Genomic DNA, 15935 nt, shown 5'->3' on the forward strand with positions numbered 1-15935 from the left:
CACTGGTGCCACTGCCTGACTTTATTACTGTGCAGCCATACAAAAGCCAAGTGCTTATAAAAGAGGTCCTGGATCAGCACTGAAGGTGATGATTGTACAGGCTTGGGGTGGCAAAGGTCTCTCATCCCACGTAGGGTCCATTGTTCACAGCTAGCTATGTAAAAAAAGTTACAAGCCCCCTGGAGAATGGGAGTCTCTAATCAATGGTTTAACTGAAAAATAGATACGATAGAAACATCCCTCCAGCCAGCTCGCCCTCCGGAGACATCCTGTCGCCACTCTGAGCAAGCCCCGGTCACAGCAGTAAAGGGCCACTTCTCCATCAGCCCCAGTTATAGAAATAGATTTTCTGCCAAGCTGGCAGGTAATTCATCATTGGTCCTGAAATGAGAGAACAGAGGGACCAGGTGAGCCAGAGTGGGGAACAACATTTTAAAGATGTACACTTGAGCATGGATTTGCCACACATCTCTGCTGGTGCCCCTCAATCCCAGCCTACAGCCTCCCATTATGCCATTCCTAGCTTTTCCCCAAGCAAAATCACCAACTGTGCCACGCTGGGTGGTGGTGCTGATGTGCCCACCAGGAGGAGAGCAGGACAAGACTCGTATGACCCTTGAAACTTGGACAACAGAGGCAACAGGTGAGGTGCACTGACACCTGTGCACTGGAGAAGGGCTTTCCCCTCTGCCCCAGGACTGCTGCTGCCCACACAGGAAGAAACCTGTGGGATAGGAGAGCCCCAGCCGAAGTATAGGGAAGGGGCAGTAACCCAACTCAGCACCAAAGATCAGCTGCAAAGACACAGTCTCCCTCAGTTCCTGGCTAAACTCATGTAGTGCTGCTATTCATGTTACGCTGCTTCCGCGGCCCACTCCAGAGAGGGCTGTGTTTCAGCAGGAAGTGGAAGAAGAGAGGAGACTCTGGATTGAAGATTGTAAAGTGCTTTGGGGTCCTTTTGGAAGAGGTGCTAGAGAAATGCAAGATTGTTTCCATTCTTTAATTCACAGTCCATACAAAACTACCTTGGAGTAAGTGTCCCTGGTAGCAATTTGGAGAGGGTTACTCCTCACTCTGTGTTGTGCTTTGTACAGCTCAGTGCTTATGAGGTGGGTGAAGATGGGATGGCGGGGCATCAGCAGAGCTGTGTATGGGGCGCATAGCAGGATCAGCACAGCAGTGTGCACTGGAGGTCAGGACTGAGGTGCACTGGCAGAGCTGTGCAGGGAACCCAGGACTGGAATCCAGCCAGCTCTGGCTGGGGGGGGTATATGAATGATTACAATCATGGCGCTTAAGTCCCTACGATATTTAACCCCTTACTGTTTGGATTTAAACCAGCACATAAGTGTTAATGGTAGGTATTCTGGTGGCAAATATCCCAGGGGCTTTTCCTCACTCCTTTGCCAGTTAGGCTCTAGCCTGTGACATACAGGCCACCCCCAGCTCCAGTCCTTCCCGGTGGAAATGCAGCCACTACAGCTGCCTACTTACGCGTGACTAACCCGACTCCGGGAACATAATCAGCCAGCAGGCGGAGCAGGAAAAGGATCCGGCCCCTAGGGGAATAGAAAGAGTATGGATGAGGCCAGTGCAATGACCTCACGTTCCAGTCCGCCGAATGCACTAGAAGAGGCCTCCTCCTTCGGTAATGGGAATTGGATTTCTCTCAACTCAGCTGCTTTGCTGCCCTTGAATATCCTGCACCCCCAAACTGCCAGCTCCCCACAACTTCCCATGTCAGGATTTTAATGCAAACAACAGTGACGCAGGTGAAACAGGTCAGAGTGAAAGATGCTTGAGATCTTCAATAGAGCCTGAGCCCACTCTGGCTTCCTAGCTAGGTAGAGGCATCAAAGCCCCTTAGTGAAGGCCCAAAGTATAACTGTGTTAAAAAAAGAACTAGATAAGTTCATGGAGGATAGGCCCATCAATGGCTATTAGCCAGGATGGGCAGGGACACAACCCCCTGCTCTGCGTGTCCCTAAACCTCTGACTGACAGCAGAGACTGGATACCAGGAATGGATCACTCAAAATTACCTCTGTTCATTCCCTCTGGGGCACCTGGCATTGGCCACTGTCAGAAGACAGGATACTGGCCTAGATGGACCCTTGGTCTGACCCAGTATAGCCACTGTTATATTCTTAGAGCACCTCGCTCATCAAATATCCTGTTGGGGGACTGGCTCTTTTATAGGGGCTAGATTCAGAACAGCCAGCAGGACCCCTTACTCTGAGTATCGGTCATAAAAAGGAGATCTCAGCAGGTAGTACAGCAGCAGGATGGTTCGGCGTCTCAGCTCCAAGCGCTCTCGCTTATTCAAGTCTTTCATATCACTCAGTAAACTTAGGCTGGAAAGAGAAGGGCAGGGAGTTAACTCAGAGATCCATGGCCACAGCACGGGAGTTTTAGCCTCTAGTCCCTGCTGCTCTCAGCGCCATGTGAAGTGGACCACTGAGCAGGCTTCCCTGCTCCTCTTCAGAGGAAAGGCTAACCACCCAACTAGGGATAGTGCAGTGTGAAGATGCTGCAGGGGCGGATCCTCAGAATCTTGGCGTGGGACTTCTTGCTGTCACAAATAACTGCTCCCACCTGCAGCTGCACCCCCGCCCCACACTGCTGCTTCTGCCTGAAGGGCCTACACAGCACAGAACAGCAGGGCAGCAATGGGATCAAATGGGGACAATTGAGACAAACAGGACTGGGAGTTCAGCCCCAAAACACCCAAATGGAACCCAACGCGGAAGCCCTCGGTGGCCTCCCTCCAACTGACCTTGTGATATCCAGGATTCCCGAGAGGAGCCAGGGCTTCCATGATCTCTGGCCCCATATGCCTAAACTCAACACTGGGAGTAGAAGGGTCAAGGAAAGGAGAGAACAGACATGGTTGGCAGCAGCTGGGTAGGCAAAATGACCCTCCAGGTAGCCCTACAAGATTAAGCTGTAACAAGTCAGTGCTGTAAGGGCCCCATGGAAGAGGCTGGCATGACCCGCTCTTCTAGCCCAAATGGCTGAGCACACACAGGGACCCTGGCTAGAGCCCCTTCTGTGCCTGTTCATTCATGAACAGCTGCATGGAAGGCTGCACACTGAAGCTGTAGTACTCCGGTGGGATACAAGGCACACTGCAGGCACTAACAAAAGCCAAGTTAGGATACAGTGGAACAGAGGCCGGGTGATGTAGACAGATTCTGCAATGGTTTCCTGAAGCCCCAGAGGGGTGGGAGCCTGGTTCATCTCCTCCGCTCTTCGGTTCTGTTTTCCCTCCCTCTGTTGGGGAGACCCCCAATGTCTGGATTGCAAGGCTGGGGCTGAAACAGAGTTGCAGACAAGGTTTCTAATGCAAACTGTGTCTTTCTCAAGCATCCAGTACATAAACGCTGGCCTTTCAGTGACACCCAGAGGAGGGGTTGGAATGGGAGAACTCTGAGGACTACAGCCACATGGCAGAGGCTGTGGCTCTGGCTTTCCCCAAGCACAGAGAAACAGCTGGTTATAGCCAACACAGAGGGCGCTCCCCTAGGAGCTGGGGCAGATGGTCAGAGAAGGCTTCCCTGGGGATCTGGCTACTTCAAAGCATGGGGAGCTGAACAGTCATTCTGAAGACTTATCCCATGACACAGGTAAGCCTAGGCTGAAATGATCCTGATGCCAGTCCCAGCACAAGCACCAACCCTGTTGCTCTCAGTGGTGGTGGTAATGGGGGCGGGGGAGGGAAATAGGCCAGTGGTGAGAACAGCACCCGCTTGGGTAAGTCAGCGAGCTCCTGCTGGTTACACTCCAAATGAACCAGTAGCCTGGCCACAGAGTCAAGGTAGACACAGCAAGTGTCAGGGCCTGTGCCAGGGCACAAGCTGACCAGGGAGAGGTACTTACTGCTTTCGAGGGACCTCACAACACGGCTGGAGCGCCTCCCAACATATGTCTGTTCCTTCCCTGCTGAGCTGCCCTCCTTGTCTGCCAGGAGAGAGGCACCACAGTGAGATCAAGGCTGCAACTCTGGGTAAAACTTCCCTGCAGCTCTCTGTTAACACTGCTCTGAGGTGGCACAGGCGCACCCTCTCCCAGGACAAAGTTCTCATCGCAGCCCCTTCTCCTCCCTCTCGAGTACTAACTGCATGAGGCCAGCTAGTCCGAGTGCTTTATACCTGATGGCTTTATGTTTAAGCTATTAAGTCTGGCTTTTCTGAAACTGCTAACATTGAGCAGAGCCAAGCAAAGTGCAGGAAGGTACATGGTTGCACATGCAGCTGCTACTCCAACCCTGCCTCTCCTTCCCCCAGCTCTGCTAATGCACCTCTAGCCAGTCTTGTAGCCTTCTTTGCTAGACCAGGCTTAGGCCCATTATCCCATTAGGGCTGACAGTCTAAGGGAGCAGTACTGTTAAGTTAACCAAGGGGTGCATAGGTGCCTGCTGTGGAGAAGGATGGTACTGGAGAGTAGCACAGTTCCAGCAGCTTGGCTTGTGGAATTCTTACAACTTCCCTGTTGCCCAAACCACTCGGTTAAGGAGGACTTTCAAGCAGGACTAACTGGATGACACACCCAACTCCACTGTGCCCCCCAAAGTCTCCAAACTACCCCAAATGTCTGGTAAGTAGCAAGAAGCTGAGGCAATCCCAGTGCAATGGACTCACCTTCTGGTTGGAGCTGCTGCTGTTCCCTGTCCAGTGGCACGATCGGAGGAGATGTCTGGATACCAGCTTTGTACCATAGCAAGAGCAGGAGGCGCAGGATGGCTCTATGGGGCACAGACAAGCCAGGAGGCGTAAGCATCAGGCACACACTACAGAAACCCAGCTTCCTGGTGAGGCAGCAGCCATAGGAGACAGGGAACACACAACCTCTGCTTTGCACTGAGCGAATGGGGCCGACAGCCACTCTGCACGTGGCAACAGGAACCAACACAGCTCATCATTGGCTGTCCCTTCTTCACCCTTACTCTGAAGGGTGAAGCCTTACCACAGCCAGGAGCATCACAAAGGTGAGCATCTCCAGCAGTGGGAAATCTAACGTCCTGTGCAGCCCCAAACATGCACAGTCTCATGGAACAGGCTTGCACCATCTTCTTCCATGAGATCAGATCTGCTGGATGCTCACTAGGTAACATCTCACTCATGAGCCCGTGCCAACGAGCCCTCTACCCCGTCCCTTTCTGTACACATACACCCTCCTCCCTCCACCTGCAGCACTCACTTAGCCAGCTGGATGAGGATGATGATGGTCCATCGGCCCATCTCACCCCACACCTTGGCAGCCCCCATCTCCGCAAAGACTTCCACACACTCGAGCACACTCAGCCATGTCAGCAACTTCTGCTGGGGTAGCGACTGCAAAACACAAAGAAGGGGAGAGAGTGAAGGTCAGCAGCTTCTGGCTGTGTGTCACGTGGGGTGTAAGTCCGGCCCAGTCTGAAAGTTCTACTTTCAGGGTGAACCAAGGAGGGGTTAGATGGGGGCTCCTGGGAATAAATGGCAGATTTCCTTTCAGACACTGTGTAGCCTACTGATGAAAAGGACTGGCTGAGATCCCACTCATTTCACACGTAGCCTTCAGCAGTGAAAAGCCAGTTAGGCCCATCCAGTTCAACATTCTTGTTCACTATACAGCTGAGATCCTGGCTACAGACTTGCATTCTTCAGCTGGCACAGGACCTGACACATCCAAGCCCACAGAACAGGCAGGTTATCAGAACAGAGGCCTTTCTAACACAGTGATCGCTGAAGGCTGGCTTGGGGTATGGAGAGATTCTTACAGGAAAGAAACAATCAGGGTTGGGCTTGGATTTCTTTTTGTTTTACTGTACATAGAATGGCATAAAGGGAGACCCAAGGAGCCTGATTCTGTGTTGCACCAGTCAGGAGAAGCAGTCCAGGAGAGGGGAAGGGCAAAGGTGGCTTTATACCTCCCTTGTGCATCCCAGATTCTGAGCTTCTCAGTGACTGGTGTGGTCCAGAGCATAAGTCAGAGGCTTCTCTAATTTATGGCAGCCTTACGCGGGCTGCCTAGGGACTTCTGTACAGCCCAGAACTGCCAAAGTGCAGAGTTCTCTGGTCACTCCCCCATGCCAGGGCCAGCAAGCCAGGACAGCATAGCACTAGTGCATGCCACATATTCAGAGGGCTATTCCGGCCCCTTTACGCCACCAGAGTGGAATAGTGTAAAGGGGTTGCAGCAGGGACTGGAATCTGGCCCAGTAGCTTCTACAGAAACATTTCTAGAAGCACAGCCTCGGCAGATGAGCATGGGAAATGCATGTGCCAACCCCTCCCCCCGTGCACAAGAGCCTCACCACAGGCAGGGTCCGCTGTAGCTCCTTTCGGAGGATCCAGTCATTTAACAGCACCAGGAGGTTGGAGGCAGAGTACACTGGGAAAGAAGACAGTGATTCACATGGGAAAGAGATCTAGCCACTGACTGAACCCTCTCCCCACCCAGTCATAGGATATGGCAGAAGCTGAGCGTTCAGGAGAAAAATCTTCCCAACCATTCATTCGCCTCAGTGGAATTAGGGTTGCCAACCCTCCAGGATTGTCCTGGAGTCTCCAGGAATTCATAAACTCTAGGACTGGAAGGGACCTCGAGAGGTCATCGAGTCCAGTCCCCTGCCCACATGGCTTAATCTTTAATTAAAGATAATGTCATGTGATGAAACCTCCAGGAATTTGTCCAACCAAAGTTGGCAACCCTAGATGGGACAGACAGACTCCTGATAGCTGAGAGAGGCAATGCAGCCAACAGCAAAGTTAAGAGAATGATGAGTTTTAAGCAAGGACTATCTATGTTCCAGGAATTTGACCCCAGACAGAGTGGGAGATAGACTGAGCTTGCTGTGGGGCAGGGTCTCTGGCCAACTCGAAGTTAGTAACATAGCCACTCTTTTTGGTTTTATTCAAACAGCAGCTGGTATAGAGCTTCTGATCACCAGGTTCCTACAACACATGGAAAAGAGTACCCACCTGCTAGTTGGTTCAGGAAGGCAAGGTTAACAAATTTAACAAAACCAATGGCCAAATAGCAGCCATTAGCACCAGAGGGAACAGGGAGCCCCATGAGAGCCTAGACTAGCCGCTGGCAAAGAAACAAACATTCCCATCACACCCAAGGGAATGCCTCACCTCACACTGCCCCAGCTGAAGCGACACTTGCAGGAGCATTAGGAAACCGCAGCCACTGAATAATCCCAGCCATGCAGCAGCAGCGCTCTGATTTCAGACCTGCACCTCTTTCCCTGGTACAATGCTCAGCCCCGCCCTCCCCAAAGTCTGCCATTATCTACACAACACAGATGCAGATGGCACAGTTCTGGTGCCGCATATCAATTCACCAGCATACGTACCAAGCTCAGAAAGTTCATGGGAATCAGAAAAGCGACCTGGGAAATAAAGGAGAGATGTCAGAGGAGGATTCTGTCATGCTGCTGAAAACCACCACAATCATTGCTTCAGAGGGAAACAATTACTTTAATCAATGCTGATAGGGAATTCTGAGCTTAGTAAAAGGGTTTGAAGTATCCATCAAGGATGTCTCTCAAGGAGCCCAGAGATTAATATTCTCCTGCCCTCAAAACAACAACAGGTTACTCCCTCCCCTTCCCATTGCTCTGACTCTTTCTGGCCAAGTACTAGATGAGGCTTTGTTTTTTCTTCAACCTTCCAATATCTGTGCAAGTCCAGCGGGTGAGGGTGGGTGTCCTGCAGGCTGATGACAGATGCTCCTTCATTTCTTGGGGGTCTTACAGGCCAAAGGTGATGTGCCAAAATATTTTAACCATGCATTCATTTTTTTTTTTACTTTATTAAACGACCAAGCACAGTATGAGCTACACCTGAAGCAAGGCCCTTCATTGTCTTCTCCACCACATGCCTGAGTTCAGAGCAGGCTGATCCTGCTAGCACAGCAGCGTGTGAATCGCAGATATACAAGTCCATCTTTATCTGAACCTTAGTAACTCGAGGCAATGCAGATGGACCTTATTTACGATGGTTATGATGTAGTGGGACCCTGTCAATGCAACTCGTGACAGATCAATAAAAAACCCATTGTTTAATGGGAGGGACTGGCTAACAGAGGTGGAGCAGACTTCTCTGTAGCACGGGTGGAGGAGGCACTCCCAGAGTTCTCATCAGACCGAGTCTGGACACCCGGGTTCCTGCCCGACTCCCCGGGGAGCGGGGTCTGTCGCGGGGCAGGACGCCTGGGTTCCTGCCCGACTCCCCGGGGAGCGGGGTCTGTCGCGGGGCAGGACGCCTGGGTTCCTGCCCCAGCTACCCGTAGAGACGGGCGCTCCAGGCTCGCTCGCCCCGGTACCTGGCAGCAGGTAGGAGAGGCCCCGCACGGTGCCCTCCAGCTGCGCAGTAGCGGCCGGGTGCTGCCTCACGTACTCCTGGTAGCGGTGACACAGGCGCCGCAGCCTCCCCAGGGGCGCGGCGGCGGCCATGGCTCCCCGGGACCACTTAGTTCCACCGCCGCCCCGCACACACTTCCGGGTAGGAAGCTGCGCGCCTGCGCATTGAGCTACTCACACGCCGGATTCTCCCTCTGCGCCTGCGCACCGAGCGCAGTAAGACCCGCAATCTGCCAAGACCCGCTAGCCTCTTGAATCGAGCACAGAGCAGCGAGGCGGATGAATCGAGCGCGGAGCGGCTGGGTCCGCAGCCGGGACTGGGAGGAGGTGATTTAAAGGGCTGAGAGGCAGCGAGCGCGGCGGTAGCCGGAGAAGCCGCCTGCGGCAGCAGCAGCAGCGGCAGCAGCAGCAGCAGCGCGCGCGCGCCGGCCTCAGGTACTGGGCGGCGCGAGCCTTGCGGCGCCCGGGGACAGAGCCCCCTGCAGGGCGGCGCCGCGGGGCGGAGAGTCCGGGCGGCTGGGGGCTGCGGCACCTGCCCCGGGAGGTGCCCAGCCAAGGGTGTGAGCGGCCCTGCGCTGAGCCCTGCCCGGGCGCCCCCTGCTCCCCTCCGGTTCAGGCCACTCTTCTCTTGAGACGCTCCGGAGCCTTCCTCCCCCTCCCGCTGGCCCGGGGCTCAGCGCTGCTGCCGGGCAGGGCTCCCCGTCGGCTCGGCTCGGCTCTGCACAGAAATGAGCCGATGTGGCCCCAGGCTGAGCGGCGGCAGCGCTGAATAGCGAGACGCCCCGCGAACCCTTTCGGGATGTGATGACAGCGGGGGGCTCGGCCCCTTTCCATGCCGTGCGAGCCGCCCCACAGGACCCCGGGGGCCGCCCTCCCCAGGCCCGCTGAAGTGCGGCTCTCGCCTCGCTCCTTCAGCCCGGGGAGTGAGTGTGGGAAAAGCGGGGGAAGCAGGAGGCAGGTTTCCCTTTAACACCCTGAACAGCCCGTAACAGAGATGCAGGTTCGGGCAGGGAGCGGGTCGGTGAGCCTCACCAAACCTTGGCCTTTGAGGTTGCTGGATTCAGTGTAGGCTGGGTCGGTACTGTCCTACCCTGTGGCTGTTCAGTGCCCATTGTGAGATGAGTTGGTAGGTCTCATTCATTTCCCAGTAGGAAGATGTCCACGTTGTTTTGATGCAGCTTTAACTGGCCTCTTTGTTGTCAGACTCAGTAGAGAAGCCAAGTATTAATAAGTCATGGAGTCTGAGCTCCTCTTTTGCCCCTTTATTTTGCTTTTCCCAGAGCCAGGAGAGGAGTCAGACTCTCTAGGGCTTGTGACATGATTTGTGAAGTGCTCTGTGCATTAGAGCACTCTCGTCATAATACTGCAGAGTGGCAGGGCAGTGTTGGGGTGCTTGCTTTCCTACTGTCTATGCTACCAATATTTTTTTGGGGGGGGTCTTAATTTTTAGGGCCATTAGTTTGGCACCTTTTCGGCAGCCCTAAACTCTCATACAGCCTGGGTGTATCAGAAGGATCAGTGTGAAGGCAAAAATAGTCAGTTTGGGGGTGGAGAGTGAGTAAAAGCTTCTGAAATTCTTGTAGAAAAGATTTAATGAAGTTAAGAGGGAGAGGATTGAAGAACACGGGTGGGGTTAAAAATGTGTGATGGGGCCACTGCCCTTTAAGGCTTGTGGTAAAGCTAGGGAGAGGGTTGGGATCTCGAAGTGGGGAGTGCTTCACATAAATGAATAGGTTTGAAACCTCCAGTACAACTCGGCAGGGAACCTTAATTTAGGGCTGTGAGCCCTGCTGATGGGCTAACCAGTGAAAGGCAAAGAGGCATTGAAATGTCTAGAAGGAGGGGGCACTAGCTGGAATTTCCTGGGAGTCTAGCAACAGAGGGTCCTGTGGCACCTTTAAGACTAACAGAAGTATTAGAGCATAAGCTTTCGTGGGTGAATGCCCACTTCATCACTTGCGTCTGATGAAGTGGGCATTCACCCAAGAAAGCTTATGCTCCAATACTTCTGTTAGTCTTAAAGGTGCCACAGGGACCCTCTGTTGCTTTTTACGGATTCAGACCAACACAGCTACCCCTCTGATATTGGGAGTCTAGGGCATTTGTACCATCATATGTTGGATGTGACTGCTGCTCTTCATAACCGGAGAGAGGAAGGGAAGGCAGAGCCCCAATTACACTAACACAATCCACAGGTCCCTGGTATTTGGGGGAATCTGTCTCTGGTATCCACCTCTGAAATTAATGTGGGAAAGTTAATTCCATTCCCTCCAGTGAAATATGGATGTGTAAACATCAGCTAAAATCTGACCATGGAGGAGAGAGCTGTGAGATTTCCTATCAAAGAACTAAAATCCCTATGTTCAGACCAAATAAACTTTGGGGCCTCAAAGAATGCTCCAGGATATACAGTAGAACCTGAGAGTTACGAACACTTCAGAACAGAGCTTGTTCATTATTCTGAACAAAACATTATGGTTGTTCTTCCAAATGTTTACAACTGAACATTGACTTTGAAACTTTATTATGCAGAAGAAAAATGCTACCTTTAACCATCTTAACTGAAGTGAAACAAGCACAGAAAGTTTCCTTACCATGTCAATTCTTTTTAACTTTCCCTTTATTTTTTTAGTAGTTTATGTTTAATACAGTACTGAATAGTATTTGCTCTTTTTGTTTTGTCTCTGCTGCCTGATTGCGTACTTCCGGTTCCCAGTGAGGTGTAAGGTGGACCAGTCAGTTTGTAACTCTGGTGCTCATAACTTTGAGGTTCTACTGTACCTTTATAAACATGGAGTCTCCATGCCCTGCACCACCCTCTGCTCCCCACAAGGTCATTGGGCAGGTTCTGGTGTGTTGTGAGGGGACCCTGGTATACACTGGGGACTCACCTGCAGACTTGGCATGGTTTTTCCTTTCCTCCACTTGCTTTTGAACTGTCAGCCGCTGTGTGACTATATGGCAAGAAAGCATGTACAGGTCACAATGAGACAGACAGAAGGCTGGAAGCTAGGACTTCTCAGTGTTGCAGTAGGCTTATCTGCCAGGGAATATGTGGTGTGTTACAGTTCCTGCTCCCTTTAAAGTACAGTGGATCAGAAGCCCTACTGCTGGGGCATATTTAAAACTAGTTTGTGACAAAGGCCTGGAGAATAGACAGCAGCGGACAGTCTTGCCCCAGTTTGGAGATGGGATCTAATAGTCATTTTCCATCTCTTAATCATATGAGTAAGGCCAAGTTTCTCATTATGTGCAGCAGCACCTCTTGGTTCTCCTGTACAGAGCAGTTGGAGATGGGGGTATTGAGCAGAAGGAACATCTAGTGTCAGAAGAGAGGTGCGTGAAAAAGAATTCAACTTATGTTTGAGAGGTGCTGAGCATGACTTCTTCATGCCAGGAGTGTGCTGACCCTGGCTTTGGGGACATGCAGCATCACCACTCAAGCCAGTGTGATATCCACTGCAGACTATCTGAGCTGCTGTGACATAATTTTTCAATGAAATACCCAGGCCCTGCCAGACAGCAGCTTGAGATCAGGCTGCCCAACAGCTTGTCTTCAATCAGATGGTTGGAGTCCTCTGGCTTCTCTTGGGCATATGACCAGACAGTGCTAGTCTTGTCAGTAAGCAGGGGACACTCTGACAGAGGATTCACCCAGGGTGCAAACCTCCCTGCTGTCTGTATCTTTTCCCCCTCCCTGCTCTCCTTTTCAGATAAATCACTTCTGTTCTCCACCCCAGCCTGTCCAGGAAAGTGACTCAGCATGTTAGTCAATCTGGCCCCCTAGTGCTTTCATAATGAAGATGGCAAAGGGTGAAAGCTCTATGGGCATTGCTGCTCAAAGCAAGTGAAATTACCCTGCCTAGGAAGTTAGGCTCTCAGGCTTCCTTGGTTTATGGGGCTTATTGGGGTGTAACTGAGCGCTCCTGCCTCTGCTAGGCTCAGATAGTCTGAAACCGCTGGTGCTTTTATTTACAAGTTTGTGTGCCTATCACCTTCTTGCTATACACAACTCTGGGTTCTTTGTGCCTGACCCCAGAAGGGAAGGGCTTTCTCCCTGTCTGCACTCCCTCGCTCTCCTCCATCCCACCACCCTGCTTCCTTCTTCCCAGGTGCTTACATAGCCCTGGACTAATTGGGCTGGCAGCAGGGCCGGCTCTAGGATTTTTGCTGCCTCCCCCGCCCGTTTTTTTCTTACCCCACCCCCGGCCCCGCCTCAACTCCGCCCCTTCCCCAAATCCCCAGCCCTGCCTCCTCCCCCCAGGCTCTCAAACCTGGGAGGGAGGGGGAGCAGCGGCATGCAAATCAGCTGTTTCGCACGCTGTGGCCGCTCGGGATCTCCCCCTCCCTCCCAGGTTTGAGAGCCTGGGAGGGAGGGGGAGCAGCGGCGCGCGAGCAGCAGCAGCAGCGGAGGTGAGCTAGGGCGGCCGGGGCACATTTTTAGAGGCGGCAGGGGCAGCATTCTGGCGCCGGCCATGCCTCCCCTAAAAATGTGCCACCCCAAGCACCAGCTTGTTTTGCTGGTGCCTAGAGCCGGCCCTGGCTGGCAGCTGGCTCTGATTCCCCAATTAGGGCAGGTTCTTTCCAGCCAGCTCGACTTTATTCACATAAATGGGGCTGGCATGGCAGGGGCCTGGTTCTGCAATCCTCCTGCTCAGCACCCTGTCACATGGGGTATGTGGGAAATGGCCCATGATTGGGGTAAGGGTGAGGTGTTCCACCATGCAACTCAAAGTTCAGGCTTCTCAGCAACTTACTGTTAAAGCTCAGCTTGGGTAATGGACATGGTAGGGTCAGGTGGTTATTGGGCAGTAAGGAGGAGAGTGCAGACTTGGCACTAGTCTTGATATGACTATAAATCCAAAAGTAAGCTGACTGTGCAAGTCCAATCAGTGCTCTATCCTCTCAGTGCCTCCAACTTGCTCTGCTGCCAGTAACTTGCACTCTAGCTGGCTAAAATCTGCCGAATTAGACTGTACTTGGGGAGACTGACTCCTGCAGAGTTGAGCACAGAACCTTATATTTACCACGGCAATGCTGCTCCTATACCAGAAGTGCCTGAAATGACAACTTCCAGGAGCCTGAAGAGTGTGTGTGGGTATGTATATATACACACACCCACACCCCTTTGGCATATGCAATTCTACAGCACCCGGCAGCATTAGACAGCTATAGAAAGTGGTGTATAGGTAGTGAAACATGGGTGTGCATTTAAATGTTAATGGAAATACACCAGGGGGCACCCAGACTTTGGGGATTTATCTATGCTGGGAGGAATTGCCTCCTTAATGCTTGTAACAGGTGGAGTAGTGGCCAATGCATTGTACCAATTCCATATCTAGGGCAGAGACACTCTCTTGTAGCGTATTAGCAGAGGTGAGATGGTATTCCTGTGAAGCCGGAGGGTATGCTCTCCAATTGCTACACCAGGTGTTTGGCTGTTCAGTTAGTAGTGAGATGATCTCCCAGTAGTGTGGGACTGTGCCTCTCCACACTAGTTTTCTGACTCTCAGATTGGGACGGCTGAAGAAAGGGGCCCTGAGTCCTTGTATGGATCTCCTTCATGGCTTAGCTATGCCACTTGTGGGGCACTGACGTTCGTTCTTTATTCTACCCCTTTGTGAGTTCACCGCATACCCCCTGGAATAGCTGAAATAAATTACCAGCCCCAGATAACCTGTGGACAGACGGACATACAGAGACTACTTTAGTCCCTGACACACACGCCCTGCCTAAAATGGGAAGCCTGATTCACTGTGGCATCTTGTGGGGAGCAAGGCCTTATGGGTAACTTTCTGACCCAGATCTAAATGAAGAAGCCAGTCTGAACCAGACCCAGGAATCTGTGCTCAGAAGTGCTTTGGACAGCAGTGCTGGTGACACGAATAAGCCTCTCAGAACTTACATGGTCCTTCTGGGGTCTGGAAAGCATCACTTTGGCAGGCTTTTGCAGTTCATAGGGAGAAGTTCAGTGCTGGGTAAGATCCAATAATCCAGTTTGAAGTGCTGCTGTCTGCCCCATCTTCAATGTTAGTGGGAGCTAGATGACAAAAGCACCGGATCCATTGCATGCCGCGCACACCCTGAGTGACTTCAGAAATGGGAGGGAAGCCCTGGGGTTTGGCTGAAGCATGCTGAGGATGCAGTGGGGTTGGAATATTCCACAAACTGAACTGGGACTCTCCCTGCTGACCCAAACGCTACACCTTGTTCTGTTAGCGTGCATCAGCACTGGAGCTGGGCAGACTGATTATAAGCCATCACACTACACAGACTTAGCCCAGGGCCTTGTAGCTTGGAAAGGTTCAATTAACTCTTCTCCTCCAGTTTCCTGGTGCCTCTACCCTTTCTGTCTCCAACGGGGACAGGATACATTGCCAAGGAGGCTATTTTCTGCTTGACAAAGAACAGTGTCTTGTTTAAATAACACCTCCTATGTGTAGAGCCCAGTTACAGAGTAGTGGTATCTGCCTTGTGCAGAAAGCCTTTTCGAGAAATGCATCTAGGGCCTGGAGCTATCATTATTTGGCTCCTGTTGTTGTTTGGAATTGCTTGTATAGGTAACACCTTTCATTTCTGGTCCCCCCCGCTTATTTCCGTGTTCCTGCGTTCTCTGTCTGAATCATTAGCCATGTGCTATCTTTCCTATAATCAGTCTGAATTAATGAATGAGTTTCAAGCAAGAGGCTGTGAAGGTTCTCCAGAATCTGAAGTGAATGGTGCCATTTGAAACCCAGCAATTGGACATGAGTAGCAATAGCTTGGGGTTTCTGGCTATTAGCCAGGGATCAGCCAGTCCTGAACTAGGTATATCTTTCTGTCCTCCCCAACCTTTGGCTACCTTCTTAAAACTCTTCCTGGCCTTGTCCCCTTCCTCTCTGTTACCCCAGAGAAGAGAGGCTGCCCTAGCATCAATCCCACCAGGCTGTGAATTTTTCACAGGTCTCAGTCATGATCCTGTGTAAACAATTTGAAGTATTTGGACTCTGACAGTCTGATGTGAGCTGCTCCTCGGTGATTAGGAGCAGCAGATTGTTGCTACAGTCTCTGGAAAGGTCCATTTCCCTATGACCTTGATGTCTCATGGTATTAAGGATCCCTATGGATAATGCGTAATCAGAACCTTGTTTAAGCAAAACACAATTGACTTTCCCCCACTGTATGTTAACTACACTGGAAGATCCTTCAATTATCCAATCTATTCATCTGAATTATTCCATGTCCCATTCCCACGGACTCCCTTTCCCCATTCATGTGGGTAATTGAAGTTTCTATCTTAACTGATAGCTCTCTCTTGCTGCAGAGATAGTTACTAAAACTGTGACCTAGAAGAATGCTCTCCCTTAGCAGAGCCGCGAACTGCACTTATAACTGACATTGAATAGGCTAATTCAATCTGTTTTACAAACCTAGTAGGAGAGGCTTCCTGTCCTGAGGACCTTCCAGTCTGAGATAAGACAAGACCCCAGAAGACAATTCAGGAAAAGCGGGGGCGGGGTGTGGTTTCCAAGGAGGGAGGGAAAGCAGGCGAGACTTTCATAGTCTATTAACACAAGTTATTATAACTCCCTTTCTTGTCTGTCTGC

General features: G+C 51.6%; 2 protein-coding genes across 23 annotated transcripts in view; one reads left to right on the forward strand and one right to left on the reverse strand.

The window, feature by feature from the left end:
- Positions 1-8520, reverse strand: PEX16 (peroxisomal biogenesis factor 16). The gene is made up of 11 exons (XM_005302240.5): positions 8313-8520; positions 7342-7377; positions 6295-6371; positions 5199-5332; positions 4640-4743; positions 3879-3959; positions 3161-3313; positions 2776-2848; positions 2234-2353; positions 1495-1559; positions 1-381 (listed from the first exon to the last, which is right to left on the reverse strand). Exons 1-11 carry the CDS (start codon positions 8440-8442, stop codon positions 323-325), a joined length of 1032 nt encoding a protein of 343 aa, XP_005302297.1. The 5' UTR covers positions 8443-8520; the 3' UTR covers positions 1-322.
- Positions 8521-8530: 10 nt separating this feature from the next.
- LARGE2 (LARGE xylosyl- and glucuronyltransferase 2) overlaps positions 8531-15935 on the forward strand; it is a 60992-nt gene continuing 53587 nt past the window's right edge. For 6 of the 22 annotated variants that reach the window (XM_065592818.1, XM_065592832.1, XM_065592820.1 and 3 more), the window contains exon 1: positions 8560-8784. The gene's annotated coding sequence lies outside the window, so the exon portion shown is untranslated. Of the gene's footprint in view, positions 8785-15935 lie in introns of all 22 variants that reach the window. The other 16 variants (XM_065592814.1, XM_065592816.1, XM_005302244.5 and 13 more) reach the window with 7 other exon arrangements.

This window comes from Chrysemys picta, chromosome 4 (assembly GCF_011386835.1).
Source record: "Chrysemys picta bellii isolate R12L10 chromosome 4, ASM1138683v2, whole genome shotgun sequence".
Lineage (NCBI taxonomy): Eukaryota > Metazoa > Chordata > Testudines > Emydidae > Chrysemys > Chrysemys picta.